Here is an 18,563-nt window from a genome sequence, read left to right as displayed (position 1 = left end):
AACCAAAAAACGCTTCAGAAACCATTCCCATGTGGATCAGGCCAAAGTGGCCTAAGGCAGGGACCAAAGTGCTCATTTATTGCATAGAGGGAAGCATTTCTAGGGGACACTGCAAGACTATGGGATCCAGAGCAGGCATGTTTCCTGATATATATGCGTTGCACATTTGGAAAAGATAAGTCATTTCTTTGCATGATTCTAGTTGCCCGAAATAATATCTTCACAAAGCCTGTCACACTTTTCTTTCTAGAGATGGCGACATTCTTCTCCTTGACCATTTGGGAGAATGCTGAGGATGTGAGGAATGACCAAGAGACATCTTTGCCTTATTTCCTAATAGCAGATAAGGAGGTCTAATTGGATATACAAAAAAATTAACCTGCAACTGTGTGTCTTTTTTACTTTTCCTGTAGTCATTTCTCATTTCATACAATAAAATTACTTGCTCTTTAATTTATCTGCTGCAAGACCAGATATGAGTATGTGTGAAATTCTTCCAAAGGAGCAAACTCCACCAGTGATGTGGTGCAAAGGGAGAGCAGTTTGAGGTCCTTTGCCACACATGACGGGTGGCCAATCCTCAGCCAACCAGCTGGATCCCTATTGAAAAGCCGCATTTCCTTAAAGTCCTTTTACTCCACATTTTTTACTTGAAGCAGCTCCCAGGCGGTCCCCCTGCAGTATGCCCCAGTGTGCCCTCCCCTCCTTATTCACTCCTTTTCCCCATTGGCACTACTGTCTCCTGTCAGAGTATCTACCCTGCCTTTTTCATTCATAAAAGCATCTGGGCTCGCTAGGAGCCAGAAACCCTCCCGTTGTCTGGTTAGGAAAAGAGAAAATGGGGAGGGGGGGAGAGACATTGGTGCTTCCTTTAATAGAGGAAGCAGGATTTTTTTTTTCCAAAACTGGCAGTCAAGCATTAAATAACTCCCCAGTCCCCGCCTAAAACCACCTCTTCGGAATGAACTTGGGGAACCCCTCAGGCTGCCTGAGGAGAAGCACCTAATCCAGACTCTTCTCCCCTCAACTGCTGCTGCCCTGTTGTCCATTCTTTCTGCTCCCTTCACACCAATGCCCACAGCTCTTCTTCCCTCCACCCCCCTCAAAGCAACAAAAACACAGCAAAATACACGCTCGCTCCATCTCTCTTTTAAGAAAACAAGTAGGGCAGTGCACGGCCCTCCCCACTTCGCTTCAGATGCCACTTTGGACCTTCTGAATTGAACCCGCTTCAGTTTGGACTGATTTGGATGCCATATGCTTCGACTCCAATCCGAATCCAAAGCAAGATTTGGATATCCAAATCACTCGTTTTTGGTGTTTTCCCATTCATTTTCATGGGAAAACACAAATGGCCATAACATTTTAAGTTTTCATGATAAATCATGAAACTTGCGAAACTCTCAGCCCCTATGGAGGGCATCCCACCTGCCAAATCTCAGACAGTTTGGGCTATTAGGTTTTGTGCAAGGTGCAGGTGAAATTTGATTGTTTCAAAGAAATCTGTCAAAGCAGAGAGCTATCTATAGCTTTTAACTGGTTGCACAGAAGTGCATGAACGTTGGGGAACACACAGCTCCCCTGGAAAGTATCCCACCTGCCAAATCTCAGACAGTTTAGCCCACCGGTTTGTTGTACTAGGCACAGGTAAAATGTGTGGTTCTCCGAAACTCAAACCAAAGTTCATAAAGGGATAATCAAGTTAGGTGTTGAAGCAATGAGGAGGTCGCAATCCCTAAACTCTGCTGTAGGTTTCTTTGAAGTGCAAATATCCCCTTTCCCTTAGTACTACTTTCCTATTCACAGGCAATAACCTCAGGGCCTCTGGCTGAATTGCCTGGGACGACACTGGCTGGTAGGCAGGAAGCAAACAAAGACAGGAACCCTGCGAGGTGGGCACACTGACTTGAACGAAGAGCAACGACAGTTGTCTGCTGGACTGACAGAGGCAGGAAGCAACACAGCAACCCTGCCAGGAGGGCGCAGCAGCACCTCGCCCACCTCTGCCCCTGCCAAGACCCCGAAGACGCCTCATTGGGCTTCCGTGCTTTGCAACACACAGTGTAGTATTACATCATTGAAATAATAGCTGTTAATGTGTGTAGTGCTTTGCCCACTGGTTTTGGAAGTGGGGACTGTGTGTAGTCCTTTGACATACACTGGTTGCTTGTCCACACAGCACAAGTGCGCGCGCACACAGAGAGAGAGAGAGAGAGGCAAAAGAAAAGGAAACACTAAACTACAAGCAAAGCGGGGCTGGGGGGCTAACTATAATCCTAATAGAAGAGGATGGGGTTTTTGTTTTTAGGGAAAAGAGATCAAAAATGGGAAGGGAAGGAATACAGGAATTGAGAAGGGGCGGTGGAAGGGACCCAAGAGCATGGACTAGAAAGTATTATATTTATATATGTATTTATTACAAAATTTAGACAATCAAAGTAAGGGCTAACTAATGGTTGTGAGAGAATTGAAAAGGTGGGCGGGAAGCTAAGCATAAGCAACTAAAGTTAAATTTTCTGGTTTTTTAAATGAAGAAGCAAGAAGAATGAACGGAAAACGTATTACAGAAAGCTAGGGTGGAGTGGGGAGAAACTAAGACCTAGGGAGGAAAAAATAAATAAGTACCTAATGTTTGGTTTTTAAAATAAAGGATCTACAACAGAAAGAAAGAGAATAGTTCAATTGGGATTGGGAATAAAGAGGAACCACAAAGCTGCACACAGACAGACACACAGTATAGATCTGTCTCTAACAAAACCAGCAGCACCTAGCCAGCACACGCTCTCACTCAATGAAACGAAAGCAAGCAGGCTGATCTCTCGACTTCAATATTCCCCCCTCCCCTCCTCTCCTCCACCACTGTCACTGATTGGAGACTGCTGGGTACTTCAGCCCTAATTTTGGCCATTCGCCAAACCTCACCCCTCCTCCTCCCCCTCCTCCTCCTCCTCTTGCCTTCCCCCCTCCCTCCTCCTCCTCCCCTTCCACCTGATCATTCACAAGTTGATACATTTTGGAGACAGCCTGTCTGGGCTGCTCAGAAGGCATAAGAAGAGATACAAATCTCAGAGGCAGATGACACACCTTGTGGAGGAGCCGCTTCACTTCGGGACACCTTGGTGCTGTTCTGATCCACATCGTATCATATCAAGGCACCTCCGAATCAGCCTGCTTCGCCTCATTATTCGGGCTTCATACCAAAGCGGTGCACAGCCCTAACATCCACTATAATTTCCTGGGGGTAGGCAACCTTTCGGGACTGGTAGACACATCTGGCAATGTGTCCACATTGTGAATCTTTCCTTGGTCAGAGCACAAAATGGCTGCCATGGGAGGCATGGCTGGTCACAAAGTCATATTGCATAGGAAGAAAACTCTTTCCCCCTCCTCTCTCTCTCCCAGCCAACTCATACCTCTTTCGCTCACTCGCTCTCTGTCACACACACACACACAGTGACCAACCAGATGCCGCAATGGGAAACCCATAAGCAGGACCTGGGCACAAGAGCCCCTGTATCATGTCCCTGATGAAAATCCCCACCACCTCCTCCCAAAGTTGCTATTTGGCAGGGAAGGAAAGCTGCAACAGGTGTCAGTAGTAGCGTCATTCCCATGTCAGACAGCATCTCAGGCAATTCTTATCGGGAGTGGAGTGAGGAGGAAAGGGTTGACCCCTCTCTCTGCTGACCAGAGTCCCACTCCTGATCAGACCCCACCAGTGCTAATACTCAGATGTGAAACACAACATAACACAACACCAAACTCCCCATTAGGCATAACATGTAGTTTGGCTCTGGGTCCTCCCTTCATATCCTAGGGCCATGACCAGATGCAAGTGCTGAAATCCCCTCTTCTACACAACATTTCAAATCATGAGGTCCCTAATGGGCCAGCTGGCCTGTCCTACTTGGTGTGGCTGATTTAGCTACCTGTTGCGGAGGAAAGCATGGCAAATACAAGAAACTGAGAAAACTAAAGCTGAATCAGAACACAGCTACAGTCTACGGATGTGAGGAAAATGCCAGATAGACCTAGCAGTGCTGGTTACCTGAGTGGCTGGCTTCACATGAGCAAGGTGGGGGGTCTTTATGTCTTTGGCTGGAAGGTGAAGTGACAGTGTCCACCCTTCAGCTGATGATTCCTATGCATGTGAATCATGCCTGAGGGTATCCCCTTTTCTTGAAAGTAGTGTGTGAATGCAGTCAACCATTTTACCAGACATTTATTATACATGTGCACATGATAATGTGGCAAAAATTCTCCTTGCCACTTGGCAGGGTAGTTCAGACAATCAGCACATCCTAAGTTAACCCTTGGTGAATGATCTCACAGTGTCTCTGCTTCATTAGGTTTAAAATACTCAAAAAGGGACTCGTCTTGAGGGAAAGCAGAATGGAAATGCTTTAAAATGTGCCATTTGCTCTCTCTGAAGGTTCATTGTCATGGGTTTCCGAGAAAGCCATGCACCAAAGATCTCTCTCCCTACTGTGGATCTACTGGCATAATATATGCCAACAGGTGTTATTTCTGCAAGGCATATGTGTGAGTATAGGTTTCACTTCTGAACTGCAAGTGAAAAGGTTAAGCGGAGCTTCTCTGTAGGCAGCCCTGAATTTGTAAGCTAAGGAATGCTTCAGTTGATGTGCCAGTTAGGCTCAGAACATTTACGAAGAAAGAAATTTTTGACACAGATGGACAATGACACTTGGAGAAGGAAGGTGTTTTGCCACCTGTTGGCACCAGTAGAAATGATAGCATTATCTTCTGGATTCTCACGGTTCTCGGTTGCACCTTTCTCTCACCAGCTGTAGTAGTAGAAGGCTTGGACTTCTAAGCTTGAAGAATACAGCCAAGGTTAAGATGCATAAGACTGCGGGGCTTCTGCTCAAGTATATCCACCTTGCTTCACACCTTGCTCACAGCAGCATCACACAGGAATCCCTTCTTCCCTCTGCTTGTGCTCGGAGAGCGAGTCTTGATTTGCTTTATCAATAAAACTAAGCAGCATTATCTACCTCGGATTCATCTTTTGGGATGTGTGGTGTCGCGTTGTGTAACGTCGACCCTCACTTCCGCTTTCTCCGTTCTATTTCCTTGTTGTTTTTGTCAGTCAACTCTGTCTCTTTTAGATTTTTACAAACCCTCTCTTATTTAGAATGTTAAAAACAAACACTGACTTCTGGCCATGTCCCCCCCCCCCTTTTAAGTCATATTCAAGCATTTAGTTTTTTCTTTCTTTCTAAATCCTTAAAGAAAGGCAATATTATAGCAGCCTATGTGTGTAGGGTTTGTCATCCCCCGCCCCATGCTGACGTGAACTGTCCGGGTCTTCTCTGTGTTCATCCTCCCCAAACAGAAATTAAAGAAGGGTGTTTTATTAAAATTAGGGTTTGATTTGGCTGTCATCTAATCGCCTGCACCGTCGTCCTGTATTTCTTGAAGTTACCCTACCTTTCATGAGAGAACCTGAAATATAAAACAATAAATTAAAGACACCCATCATTTGCTTAGGTGGTTCTGCTTTTCTTTAGCTCTTGTGTGTCTGTGTCCATGTGTGCGTGCGTGCGTGCAGGGTGCACGCACCCTGTGTTCCACCAACACAGTATAGTGTTCCACCAACACAGTATAGTGTTCCACCAACACTATACGTCCACATTTCAAGGCCAAGTTGGAAAAGCACGAGACACAGAGTATTTTATATTAATCATCTTCATATTCCAATAACACTCCACTGTGTGGCAAAGCCGTCCAGTGCAATATGAGGCATCTTCAGGGTGTTGGCAGAGGTGGGTGAGGTGCTGCTGTCACTAGCAGCACCATTAGGCAAGCTAACAATTTGCAACTCTACCTGGAATCCTAGGGCCAACCTAGACATGAAAATGAACGTGTACTTATATTTCTCTCTTTTTACGTTCATAGAATCATATCATAGAACAGTAGGGTTGTAAGGGGCCTATAAGACCACCGAGACCAACCCCCTGCTCAATGCAGGAATCTAAGTCAAAGCATCCCTGACAGATGGCCACCTGCCCCAGGATCCACCAGCCCGCCTGCCTCTCCCGGCCTCTGCCAGCCTCCTCCAGGTTCCTCCTTTCTAGCCACAGGCTGCTCTTCCCTAAGCAAATGCCCTGCTGTTGTCTGGTTTGTGGCCCCAGGCCACTCTTCCCTACACAATAGGACCTAGGGGGCAAGGCGTTGCACTTTGGCCCGTTCATTCCCCTTTCTTTGTTTCGTTTGTTCTTTCTTTCTTTTGTAATTTGTGCATCCTTCATTTCAAAAGCCACAGTCCATGTCGGCTCCCCTGCCAGATCTTCCCAACAGAAGTGCTCGTTGGCATGCAGGAGCAGTAGAACTACCACAGGTCCTGGCTGGCAGAGTTGCTGTGTCTTCCTGCCTGTGTCGGAAGACCACCGAGAGCCTGAGGTCAGCAGAGATGACCAACTGCATAAACTGGATAGTAATTAACGCACTTGCAGCACTCTCTGTTCCTTCTGGTCCTGAGAATCAGGTTTTACATTACAACCTGTTTGAGTTTGGAATGTGGTCTGGCCAAGAAAAGAAAACCCCAAACATCCATACTCAGTGTGTGCTAGAATAAACAACAGCAGATAGATATTTCTTCCAACCTGCCTGCAAGGTAAAGTGTATGCATGCACTGGTGATTCTTCAGAATAAACTTGTTCTGCACTTCAGAGAAACCTGCTGCAGCAGATATTGGGCATAGTGACTCCTGCTTCAACATACTATCCCTTCTGAGTTTGCTTTGAGTTTCATGTAGAAGTCAAAAATTTCACCAGCGCCTAGCACACAAGCCAGTGGGCCAAACTGCCTGGGCTTTGTAGGGAGCAATGCCCTGGAGGGGAGCTAGGAGGAGCCCAGGTGTCACGAGTGTGCTTGCAAACAGCGAGAAGTTACAGCTCTTTGCTTTGAGAGTTTCTGTGGAAAAGATCAGATTTAACTCTGCATAGCACATAAACCACTTGGCCAAACTGTCTGAGATTTGGCAGCTGGCCTCCTCTCTAGGGGGGTGGAACGGTTTCCAAATTGCATGCCTGTATCATAAAAACTGGAAAAGTTATGGTTTGTGTTTTCCCATGCAAGTTAATGGGAAAACGCCAAAATCACTAGGGATGTTAGAGAATTCCGCCACGGATCCCAGGGGGGCCAAATTCCACTGAATTCGCCCCCCTGGAATCCGTGGCGGAATGGAGCCCCCCACCCCATGAAAGCCCCGCAAAACAGAGCCTACCTGGCTGTGGCTCTGGCGGCAGCTTCAGCTCTGGCGGCGGCGGCTCCAGATGCTGCCAGGCTGGTGCGGACGCAACTGGCATCCTGAGTAGGGGACGCCATTTGCGTCCGAGTGGCAGCCTGTGATAGGCTACGTAAATATTTACGTAGCCTATCATGGGCTACCATAGGAACGCAAATGGCGTCCCCTACTCAGGACGCCAGTTGCGTCCGCACCAGCCCGGCAGCGGCTGGAGGCCCCGCTGCAGGTTGGCCCGCCAGCGGCTCCACAGCCTGGCCACGGAGCGGAGCCAGCCAGGCAGGATTCTGCAGGGAGGAACGGATTGCCTCCCCCCACCTGCGGAACCCGGCGGAGCCAGGTAAGCGGGGTTTTGTACACCCCTAAAAATCGCGCTATCCAAATATCCAAATCTTGCTTCAGATTCGGATCCGAGTCAGAGTGGAGGGGGTCTGAATCAGTCTGAAGTGGATCGGGGTCACTTTGGACTATCTGAAGTGGCATCTGAAGAGGATCGGAGGGTCCGTGCACAGCCCTAGCCACTGCCTTATTATACAGCCTCTGCCCCCTACAGCATGGGGCTGATAGGTGCTGAACCAGGAGCTAGGGATGTACGAATCCCTTACCTGTTCCAGTCAGGGCATCCGCTGGGGGAGAGGAGGTGCTCCGTCCCTCCCCCCAGAATCCTCAATGGAGGGGGAGGCGATCCGGTCCTCCCCCCCCCCCCGGAATCCTGCCTGGCCGGCTCTGCTCCGCGGCGGCTCCGCAGAGCAGCCGGCCAGGGCTGTCCGCAGCCGGACATCCGGCCGTGGACGGGCTGCTGTGGACACAAATGGCGGCCGCCATTTGCATCCTTCCAGGCTTCCGTGATAGGCTACGTAAGAATTTACGTAGCCTATCACGGAATGCTCCCCCCCAAAAAACGGCGTACGCAAATGGCGGCTGCTACGGCGGCCGCCATTTGCGTTCCCTATTGTTCACCGTTCTAGCCTACGTAAATATTTACGTAGGCAATTACGGCGAAAAAAAGGGAACTGCAAATAGCGTAGTGGGCGCTATTTGCAGTTCCCTTTTTTTCGCCATAATTGCCTACGTAAATATTTACGTAGGCTAGAACAGCGAAAAATAGGGAACGCAAATGGCAGCCACCATAGCTGCTGCCATTTGCGTATGCTGTTTTTTTTTGGGGGGGGCATGCTGTGATAGGCTACGTAAATTCTTATGTAGCCTGTCACAGCTGCAAGGATGGCAATGGTGGCCGCAGCAGCCCAGCCGCGGCCAGCCAGGAGACCAGCCGCCACCACCAAATCTGCTTCCAGAACCGCTGCCACCGCCAAATCCGCCACAACGGCCCCAGGTAAGTTCCAACCCGGGGGATTCCGTGGGGGGGTGGGGGGCAGGAGGCCGTTCCGCCACGGATTCCAGGGGGCCGGATTCTTTAGAAGAATTCTAAAGAATTCTAATTCTTTAGAGAATTCCATGGCAGAATTCTCTGCCATCCCTACCAGGAGCAAGTCTCTTGTGTTCAGCAGGGCAACATCTTCTGGCCTGGAAGGTCCCAGGGTGGGTGGTGATAACTATTGAGTGATGGCTCCTCATCACTCTAGTCTTCCTCTGAGCTTGAGGGGGAGGTCAAGGCCAGAGGAAATGACAGTGTTGTTAAGAAGTTCCCTGCAAGCAGAAATCCATGGAGAGATATGCAGGCTAGAACCCTTCTCCCTGATATGCTAGATTTCTACATCCAGGAAGTATTTTCTATGGGGAAACTATCAACAATGTCATTTGTCCATCTGCAGCCTGAACCACACTTCTCATGGCTTGAAAGTGCCCCACCCGTTCCTTCCCTATTTCAACCTTGGAAATTCCCCTTGAAGTTGCATATCCAAACTATTCTGATCACTAGATATGCAAAGACCCAGCAAAATCATTGGCAACACCATCTGCCCGATTTTGTGGGGTCACTTTCAGTTGCTGTGGACTGATGATGTTGACAAGGTGCTTTCAGCAATGCGACCAACCACTTACGTGTGTGCCCTCTCAATCCCTGCCTCTCCTGGCAGATAAGAGCTAGCCAAGGCGGGATGACTGGTTGGGTCCCTGGAGTGGTACATGTTTCTCTGCTGGAAGGGGTGGTTCCTGCTGTCCTTCAGAAGGGAGGAGTACGACGACTCCTGAAGAAGCCCACTCTGACCCAGTCATATTAGACAATTAGCGCCCAGTTGCAAATTCCCTTTCTTAGGGAAGGTACTTGAGAAGTTAGTGGCAGAGCAACTGAAGGCATTTTGGAGGATACTGATTATCTGGACCCATTCCAGTCTGGATTTCAATCTGCTTTCAAGACCAAATCAGCTTTGGTTGCCCTGATGGATGACCCTTATCAAGAGGGGGACAGGGGACATGCAATCCTGTTAATTCTGCTCCATCTTTCATCAGCTTTTGATACCATCAACCATGGTATCCTCCTGGATCAACTCCGTGGGATGGGCATTGGAGGCACTGTGTTACAGTGGTTCTGGTCTTACCTGTGGGGCCAATTTCAGAGACTACCATGGGCTGACCATTCCTCGGCCCCTTGGCAATTGAGCTATGGGGTTTCGCAGAGTACCATCTTGTTTAACATCTCTATGAAGCTGCTGGGAATGGTCATTAGGAGATTTGGAGCCAAGTGCCATCAGTATGCTGATGACACTCAGCTCTATCTGCCTGTGACATCTGAATCAGGTGAGGCTGTGCAAGTCCTGGATCAGTGTCTATTCCAATAAACTGAAGCTGAATCCTGGCAAGATGAAAGACCTGTGGGTGAGTGGTTCTCGAGTCCAGGAGATAGGCTCCTTGCCTGGTGTGGATGGGGTTGCACTCCCTTTGAAAGATCAGTTTCGTAGCCTGGGAGTACTCCTAGATCCATCGCTGTCACTGGAGGCCCAAGTGGCCCTGGAGGCTTGGAGTGCTTTTTCCCAGCTTCGGCTGGTTTGCCAGCTATGGCCTCTCCTGGACAGGGATAGCTTGGCCACAGTGGTATCAGTGCTAGTAACCTCAAGACTGGATTACTGCAATGCACTCTAACTCTGAAGGGAGCTGCAGCTAGTACAGAACACAGCAGCCCAGGCATTGTCGGGAGCTGCCCCTTTTCAGAATGCAACTTCTTTTCTGAAGGAACTGTACTGGCTGCTTATTTGCTACCAGGCTGACTTTAAGGTTTTGGAACTAGTGTATCAAGCCCTAAACAACCTGGGACCAGGACACCTGAAAGAGCACCTCCTTCCTTACCAATCTGCCCAGTCACTGAGGTCATTGGAGGGCATGCTCCTGGTGGTTCCACACAGACCTATGGCCTGATTGGAGTCCAGCCAGAGAAGAGCCTTCAGTGTGATGGGCCCCTTTCTATGGAGCAGCCTGCCTCTGGATGTCAGGCAGGCACCAACATTGTGCTATTTTGTGCAACACATTGTGCAACATTGTGCTGGAAACACCTTTATTTCAGGAAGCCTTCCTTGACTGACCTGTCATGGTTTCTTTCTTTCTTTCTTTCTTTCTTTCTTTCTTTTCTTTTCTTTTTTTTTTTTTGGTATTCTGTATTTTAATTAAAAAATATTTTTTATATGGAGTACTTTTCTTTTATCTTCTTATCTTTTTCTCTTTTATTGTTCACCATTCTGGAATCTGTCTAGATGTGGAATGGAATATAAATGTTGCAGATAAATTAATAAATATACCTATTTATAGAAAGACAATGAAATTAGCACCCATTTTCCCCATCCTGAAAAACAGTTACAGTACCTCTGGAGTCCTCCCTCAGTCAGGTGGAAGTCTAACCAGGTCAACCATTCTCCTGCCTCCTCACTAGCCACCTCACCTGTGTGCCTGTCATCATCCCCACAACCCGCCCACCATCCGTGGTCATTCCATACCTGCCATGCCTCCATCCTTCTCACAGCCAGTTTTCTGGCCAACCTCCATTCCAACCAACAGAAGCCCCATCCTGGGCTACAGCTGTTTGTCCCAACAGCACCATTGGAGACAACCGTCGCATCATCAAAGCACTCTTTGAGTGCCTCACATGTTTGTATGTATTTTTAATTTGGGATAATGGGGGGGTTACATTTTTGTCTCTCTCTTTTTTAAAGCAAATCTGCTTTGAAAGCCCTGAGGTGACTCTAAACCAGCTTCCCCCAACGCAATGCCCTCCAGATGTTTTGAACTACAACTCACATAATGCCTGACCATTGGTCATGTTGGCTGGTGCTGATGGGAGTTGTAATCCAAAGCTTCTGGAGGCCACCATGTTAGGGAAGCTCTAAACACAGATAAAAAATTGGCAAGGGACTTCGAGAGCCTGCAGTTTTAAAATAAGATTGCAGTATTAACATGATATAATGAGACTGTTGCCAGAAGAAATGAAGTAACAAATGGAATGATTTTGCAGAACTAAGGCTTTGATTTGACCACAACATCAACAAAGAGTCTTGTTGCACCCTAAATTCTAGCAAATGTTTTGTGGCATAAGCTATCATAGACTAGAGTCCACGTCATCAGTAGCATGAAGTGCATCTTTCACCATGTTAGACTTGGGAGTTGGATTTCTGAAATGGTCGAGTTTTCTAAGCACCAGGAAGGGCAAAGGAAGAGCTGGGATGGATCAGATTAGGTGAGTGCTAGTTTGATTAAAGGACATATATTTAGGGCCCCATATCTTAGAACAAGAATAGTCAAGCTTTTCTATCCTCCAGGCACACTTGACATTTTGAAAAAATGTCCTGGGCACTGCAACAAATTGCCAGTGTGGTGTAGTGGCAAGAGTGTTGGACTAGGAGCTGGGAGATCCGGGTTCTAGTCCCCACTCGGCCATGGAAGCTCACTGGGTGACTTTGGGCCAGTCACAGACTCTCAGCCCAACCCACCTCACAGGGTTGTTGTTGTGAGGATGAAATGGAGAGGAGGAGGATAATGTAAGCCACCTTGGGTTCCTTGCAAGAGGAAAAAAGGCGGGGTATAAATGCAATAAATAAACAAATTGCCATGGGGGTTTTACAATATTTACAGCACTCTCCTCTCTGGGTTCTCCCCTTTCTTGCCCCCTTCTCTAAATTTTCACTTTTCTTCTTGGGTGGCGGGCTACAGGCAGCAGGCAGCAGCTGCTGTTCCTCCTCATCCTCCTGTTGACCCACTGGTAAAAGGAAACATACAGCAGCTAGCCGGTCTCTGCAGCCCCACAGCATGCCTTTTTAGATGAAAGGGTTTTTCCTTGCTTGGCTTTGGGTAGCAGCAAGCTGAACTGATCAGATGCTGCATTGGGGCGGGGGGGCATGGCCAGTGAGGGCACAGGAGTGGCGAAGGTTTGATCTTTCTGCTGCTTGTTCTGCCACCACTGCCTCTGCAAAGTGCCAGCCAGTGGGGCTGTTCCCATACATGGTTGATGGACTTGTGGCAGCTGAGTCCTCAGAGGGCCATGAAGGAACCACTGGAACCCTGTCGTGGACAGTTTGCAAAGCACTTTTAGAATTGGTCCGGTCCATTCTGACTTGGACTCCAGTGGTTCATTCACTGCTCCACAGGCTGCTGCGGGTCCCTCTTGTCCAACTTTGAGGGATACATTCAGCATGTTCAACCTGAGGAGGTGGACAGGATGTTTGGAGAGGTGTGGCCAATCACATGCTTGCTGGAACCTTGCTCATCCTGGCTAATGAGGGCAGCATGGCTCGGACTGGATTTCTCTTGGGCAGGGGTAGTAGTAAATGCTGCATTGGCTGGCACTTCACAGAGGCAGTGGTGGTGGAAGAGCAGCAGAAAGACCAAGCCTTTGCCATTCCTGTGCCCTCATTGGCCATGCTGCCGAAAGGCAGCATCTGAGGGGTTCAGCTTGCTGCTACTCCAAGTTAAGAAAGAGATGTCTTTCATCTCTTTTAAAGGAGACTGCGGTATGCCCCTCAGTGAAAAACCATCACCGGATCCCTCTGATTTAAAGAATTGCTGCTCAGTACCCAATATACCATTCTTAGGCAACATATCCAAGCAGAAGGGAGTATCTCAGCAATACATTTATCTGGATGATACTGCTTATTTAGGTCCCGCCCAGTCAGTTTTCTTGCCTGGCTTGGGGATAGAATCTGCCCTGGTTGCCCCACTGGACAACTTGCACCAGACCATAGACAGAAGAAGTGTGACACTGTTGATTCTCATGGATGTTTCTGTGGCATTTCAGACCATCCACCATGGTACCCTTTGGGCCCCCTTTCAGGAATGAGTTGGGAGTACTGCTTGGATGTGGCGCCACTCATTTATCGATGATAGGTCCCAGGAGGTGGTACTGGGGTCCTGCTGCTACTTGGCCCCTTGACCCTGGCCTTTGTGGCCTGCAGGATTCTATATAACACCCCCCACACACTACATTTTTGCAGTTTTGCTTCCATGTATTTAACACCATTGTGTGTTGGTGTGTACGCCCATGGGCCTGCAGGAATTATGAGCAACACATTGAGGCTGGAACCAGTAGGTACAAACCTCATCCCTATCCCCACCCTTCTGGGTGCATATTCCTATACAGTTTGACCCTCTGCATGGACTGCTGTGTTTCTGAGACTGACATGGTTGAAAATCCTCCCAAGCTTCCGATCCATGGATATAACGGAGATGAGTAACTTCTTCTCGCTCCATCCAACTAGCTTGTTTCCCAGCATTGAACGGGTGTATCTGAGTTTCACCAGATCAAGAGAGAATACAATGGCTTTAAGGACAGACCAAGTCAGCAATAGTTTTGCAAACCTCTACCAAATGTTCAGGGCTTCAAGAACTAATGTATGGGTAGTAGTCCCTGAACCCTTTCTCAAGCCAGACAACAGAACTACACTATTAAAGAATATATTTTTATTGCTCAAATACCTAAGAGAGTAATAAGCTTTGGCTAAGATGAGGCAGATTACAAACATCCCAAGTTATCATCACTAAGAGTATAATGAAAATAATAGCAAACATATTGTTAACATGGTAAAACCTCGGTTCTTCTTAATCTAACAGTCAATATCAAAGTTTCATATTTACCTAAATGGAAGGCCTGGTGGACAAGCCCAGCCTAAGCACTTATGGTGGGTTTCTCATACTCCCAGGATCTCTCTCCCAAACAAATCAAACCCTGATCTTTTATCACCCCCATAAAGTCGATGACTTCATCCTTAGTTCCAGACCTGGTTTTATCACCATTCCCATTGTTGTCAGTGTAACCAGGCCTGCCATTCATACCCGTAACACCTAGACAAAGGTATCCCTGCTAAACTAAGCAACTTGCTACTTGCTACTTACAGTACTTGATTGACCCACTTGTGACAGCCTTCCTTCAATTCCAAGAATTCATTCCATTACTCATGACTATCTCATAATACACACACATGGAACTAGTCACGTCTACAAAATACAATACGTTCTTATCAATTCCACACAGTACAATGCATATTCCGCTATGTAATAACCTTATCCAGACCTGCTGTTTGGGAGGCACTGTTGCAACTTGCAGGGGAGAGACTGTGGTTGAACATCAAGGGTGAGCTTTCCCAGAGGTAACTGCCCCACTTCCACCCCTGCCTGGGAAACCTTATCAGGTGGGGTGAATGTTACTCCTGCTGTTTATGGTATTTGGGGGGACTTTTATTCGCCTTTGAGGATGGGGAAGGATGTGTTGGGTTTTATGTTTTTAGTTGCATTATTGAGATATTGCTGTTATAAGTTCTATCTTATTGCATTGTTTGAATGTTCTATTTGTATTAACTCTTGGGAGCCACCCTGGAGTCCTTTGGAGACAAAAGGTGGCAGAGAAAGAAACGATAATAGCATACTATTTACAAGAGACCAAGATCCAAATACCGGGCTTGCTGTTCATTTAGATGAGACCACTGGTTGAATCAACAACCGAAAACCAGAGGCCAGGTCCACACTAACTCGTTAGCCCAGAATTGCTGTATTTCATTTGCTCACTTCTTGAGGGAAGGTGAGAGGATGTCATTTCCAAAGCCACAGCATAGCAGTGTTTTTCTAGTATTCCTCTTGTCTTTTCTCAGACCATGAAAAAACCACCTTCTTTGGACAGAGTGGAGCAAGAGTGTGATCACCTCAGCTGTAGATCATTCTTGGGGCTCCTCTTCTATCTTTCATTTCTTTTGTTTAGGCTCCTTCAGCTTCCACATCATAAATTCCTTCCTCTTCCTTTGCTGCTGAGGCCCCTGATGGCTCCTGCTGCTTGTGGGCTGACAGGAACCAATCTCACTGTAGAAAGGAATCCATTTTGGAAAAGGCCCTACAGAAGCAGAGGGGGAATTCCCAGAATCATGAGATGGCTGCCAGTAGCCTGAGCAGCAGCAAGCGTCTTCTGCCTTTGGCTACTATCAGCTACTGCTGCTGTTGCTGAGGGAAAGCACAACTGGGATACAAACAGCCAGCAATCCTAGCTTCATGGGAGTGTGCGTTCATTTCCTCGTCTCCCTATCCCCAGTTTGGAAAGCAGCAGCTAGAGTGCTGGGGAACAGGGACTCTTTGGCCAGTTTCGGATGTCCTGTCTAAGGTCTAAGGCAGTACCAACTGTCTAAGGGCAGCAGGAAGCTCCTTGCTCACCTCAGGAACTATCCTCAACTGTCTACATCGCAGCACCCACAGCATGAGAAGAGCTCTGCCTGTTCTCCCCACCCGCCCCACTGCTGCCCTTCTTCCAGAGAGGGAAACGCTCATTGTTTCCTCTTCATTTTCAGCAGCTACAGGGCTACTTTTTTTAATGACAGAAATCCTAGTGCACTTTCCAGGGAGAAGGTCCCATTCAACTGAATGTTTCTTCCCGAGTAAACATTCCTGAGCTCTCGCTGTAAGGCTGGGCATCTTGCGGCCTGCAACTCTCATACTCCCTTAACATTGGCTCTGCTGGCTACAGCTGAAGTGAGCTGTTGGCCAAAACATCTGGAGCACCATAGCTTGCCCACCCCTGCTGTAAGGCAACAGCTTTGATGGACACTCCTGTGCATGTGAAAAGAGAAATGAAGCTCGCAATCTGATGTGGCTATGAGTCAGAATGGGCTTCGAGGTGGAAACTGAAGAACCTCGCAGAGCTTGAGTTTTGCCAGTTCAGACATCCCTAACTAAACATTGTGTGGTACCACCATTCCACTTGCACCGTCAGTGCGCTGGTGGAGACCAATGCGTCTGCACCAATGACAGCTCTTCATATGGCTCCTCCCTGTGCCTGAGCCTGCCAAAAGCAACAGGATAATAACAGGAAAAGAAGCTCTGTTTGCTTTTCCAGTGCTGACATTGCATAACTAAGAATATTCTTTAATGGTTGTCCTCTGTGGACTGCTGTATATACTTTGACACTGTAATTGTTTTAATCTGTAGTTGATGTTCTGACTTGTACTTTACAATCAAAACAATAACCTACATTGCTGCTGTTTCCTAAGAAGCTGGTAGCTATGAGCATTTCTACACCGGCCTAAAAAACCCAACATTTAAAATCGGGCTTCTTGCTTTTGTTTTCAATGCGGGATGATGACGGACCCCAGTTACACTCCCCCCCCCACTTCCCCCCCCTTTTCCCTCCTGATCCAAGTCTTCGATATGCTACACTATACAGCTGCTACATGGCGCTAAGGCCTAGCTCCTCTTATTGCAGGTTTTCCTCTTTTCACAAGGGAACACAAACAGAACCCAAGCATGGTAAATTGATAGCTCATTATCTCCAATCTTGTAAAAAATGGAATAAAGGTCATTTAGTGCAGGAGACACCCTGGAAGTTGACAACATCATCTAAAGGACCCACAAACATCTGTGAGTAACCAGTCTCAGTAGCAGGATAAAAGCTCCGTGTGGAGAAGCCCTTACGTGTTCCTTGCATTTTCCTGGGATTAAGTAAGCACTGAAATTGCTACAGCTCACCACAGTCCTCTGCAAGATTAAGTTTCCTCATCAAAATATTACTTACAAGGGGGATATTTCATAATCAAGGTTTCAGATGCACTCATATGTGAAAGACTTGATAAACATGAAAAAAATCATCTCTGAGAAACATCTCCTTGGGAGAGTGCTAGCAGAGACTCAGCTGGGACCGCACGCTCTCTCACACAATCATGAAGGTGGTGTGCTTTCTACTGCTGACTCTGACACTGTTCTTGTTCTCAGGTGAGTCATATACCATGTTGCAAATGATTCTTTCTGGTAAGAGACATCTTTTGAGATTCAGATCCCATCCCATTATGCACTCTCCCATATAGAACACAATAACCCATTGACATTCTAAGGGGGAATTGATATGAAATTATTCCATTTATCAGGGGATTCCAACCAAGAACCACAATAAATGTAAAGGATCAATATGTGGAATTAATACTATTACACTATTACACAGTTGATACTAGTCAACTCCAGAACAGCACATTTCTAGTAGCATCTGGTGGCACTGACACCTGGCACTCTCCGTCTATTAGGGCCAATCCATATGGTAAGCATAGTATCAAATTCCCCTAAAGCCACCGTGAGACACAAGCATTTTGTATTACCTCCATGTGTTCAGCCATAGCATGTAAAGTAGACCTTATGTGCAGCTCTACGTACCTAGGTGGAAGTTAACCTTAAATCAACAGGATTGTATACCAGAAAGTCTAGATGGATCCTTGGTCTGATCTAGCATGGTTCCTCTTGTGTTCTTAAAGAGGCATTTTAGAGTTTGCAGAAATGTCTTATTAATTATTAATTAGTATTGTCAACAGATCAAAGGATTTTAATTTATTTGATCACTTTCCCTTTCAACTAATTAATCAATAGCATTAATTTATTTTGCCTACTGCCAAACTTCAGTATAACGTCCCCTTTGAGGTATTTAAGCCCATGTCTGATAAATGGTGCTCTAGTTTTCTGTGGTGAAAAGACTGTTCTCCAATAGACTGTTATTTAATATGCACATTTCCTTTATAGCTTTTACCCCTTTGTTATTTTGGTTCTAGATGTTGCCATTGGAGCAAAACGGGTGAGTGCCCGCTACGCCTTCTCATTACATAATTCTTTCCCAATAGCAGAGACCTCGGGGTGGGCAGAGGTGAATCTGGATCTACTGGTACATCTTTGCGTGATCTACCATAGATCAGCAAGGGTTTCTGGCTGTCAATTCTTTAACAATAGTAGCAGCTCCGCCTAAATTATAATGCTGAAATGAGGAAAGCTTGAGATAAACCAAGCATGGAATTTTGTGTGGAAGAAGGGATGTGAGATGCCTCCAGTTCTGGCACTCAAAACAAAGTGCAGGGGTCAAAATTCTTTAATTTTAAGTGTAGGTCTTTTGCACCACACTCCAGCT

General features: G+C 47.0%; 1 protein-coding gene across 1 annotated transcript in view; it reads left to right on the top strand.

The window, feature by feature from the left end:
- LOC146354591 (ovoinhibitor-like) overlaps positions 1-478 on the top strand; it is a 46,973-nt gene extending 46,495 nt beyond the window's left edge. Inside the window, exon 12 of the mRNA XM_084829813.1 lies at positions 251-478. Within this exon, the coding sequence (XP_084685939.1) occupies positions 251-293 (43 nt within the window). The 3' untranslated portion in view covers positions 294-478. The remainder of the gene's footprint in view (positions 1-250) is intronic.
- The last annotated feature ends 18,085 nt before the right edge of the window (positions 479-18,563 follow it).

This window comes from Heloderma suspectum, chromosome 2, assembly GCF_057233095.1.
Source record: "Heloderma suspectum isolate Gila_16-S chromosome 2, 16-S_ref, whole genome shotgun sequence".
In the NCBI taxonomy this organism is placed as follows: domain Eukaryota; kingdom Metazoa; phylum Chordata; class Lepidosauria; order Squamata; family Helodermatidae; genus Heloderma; species Heloderma suspectum.
Note: the sequence above shows the minus strand (reverse complement) of the source record. Positions and strands in the feature narration are given on the sequence as shown.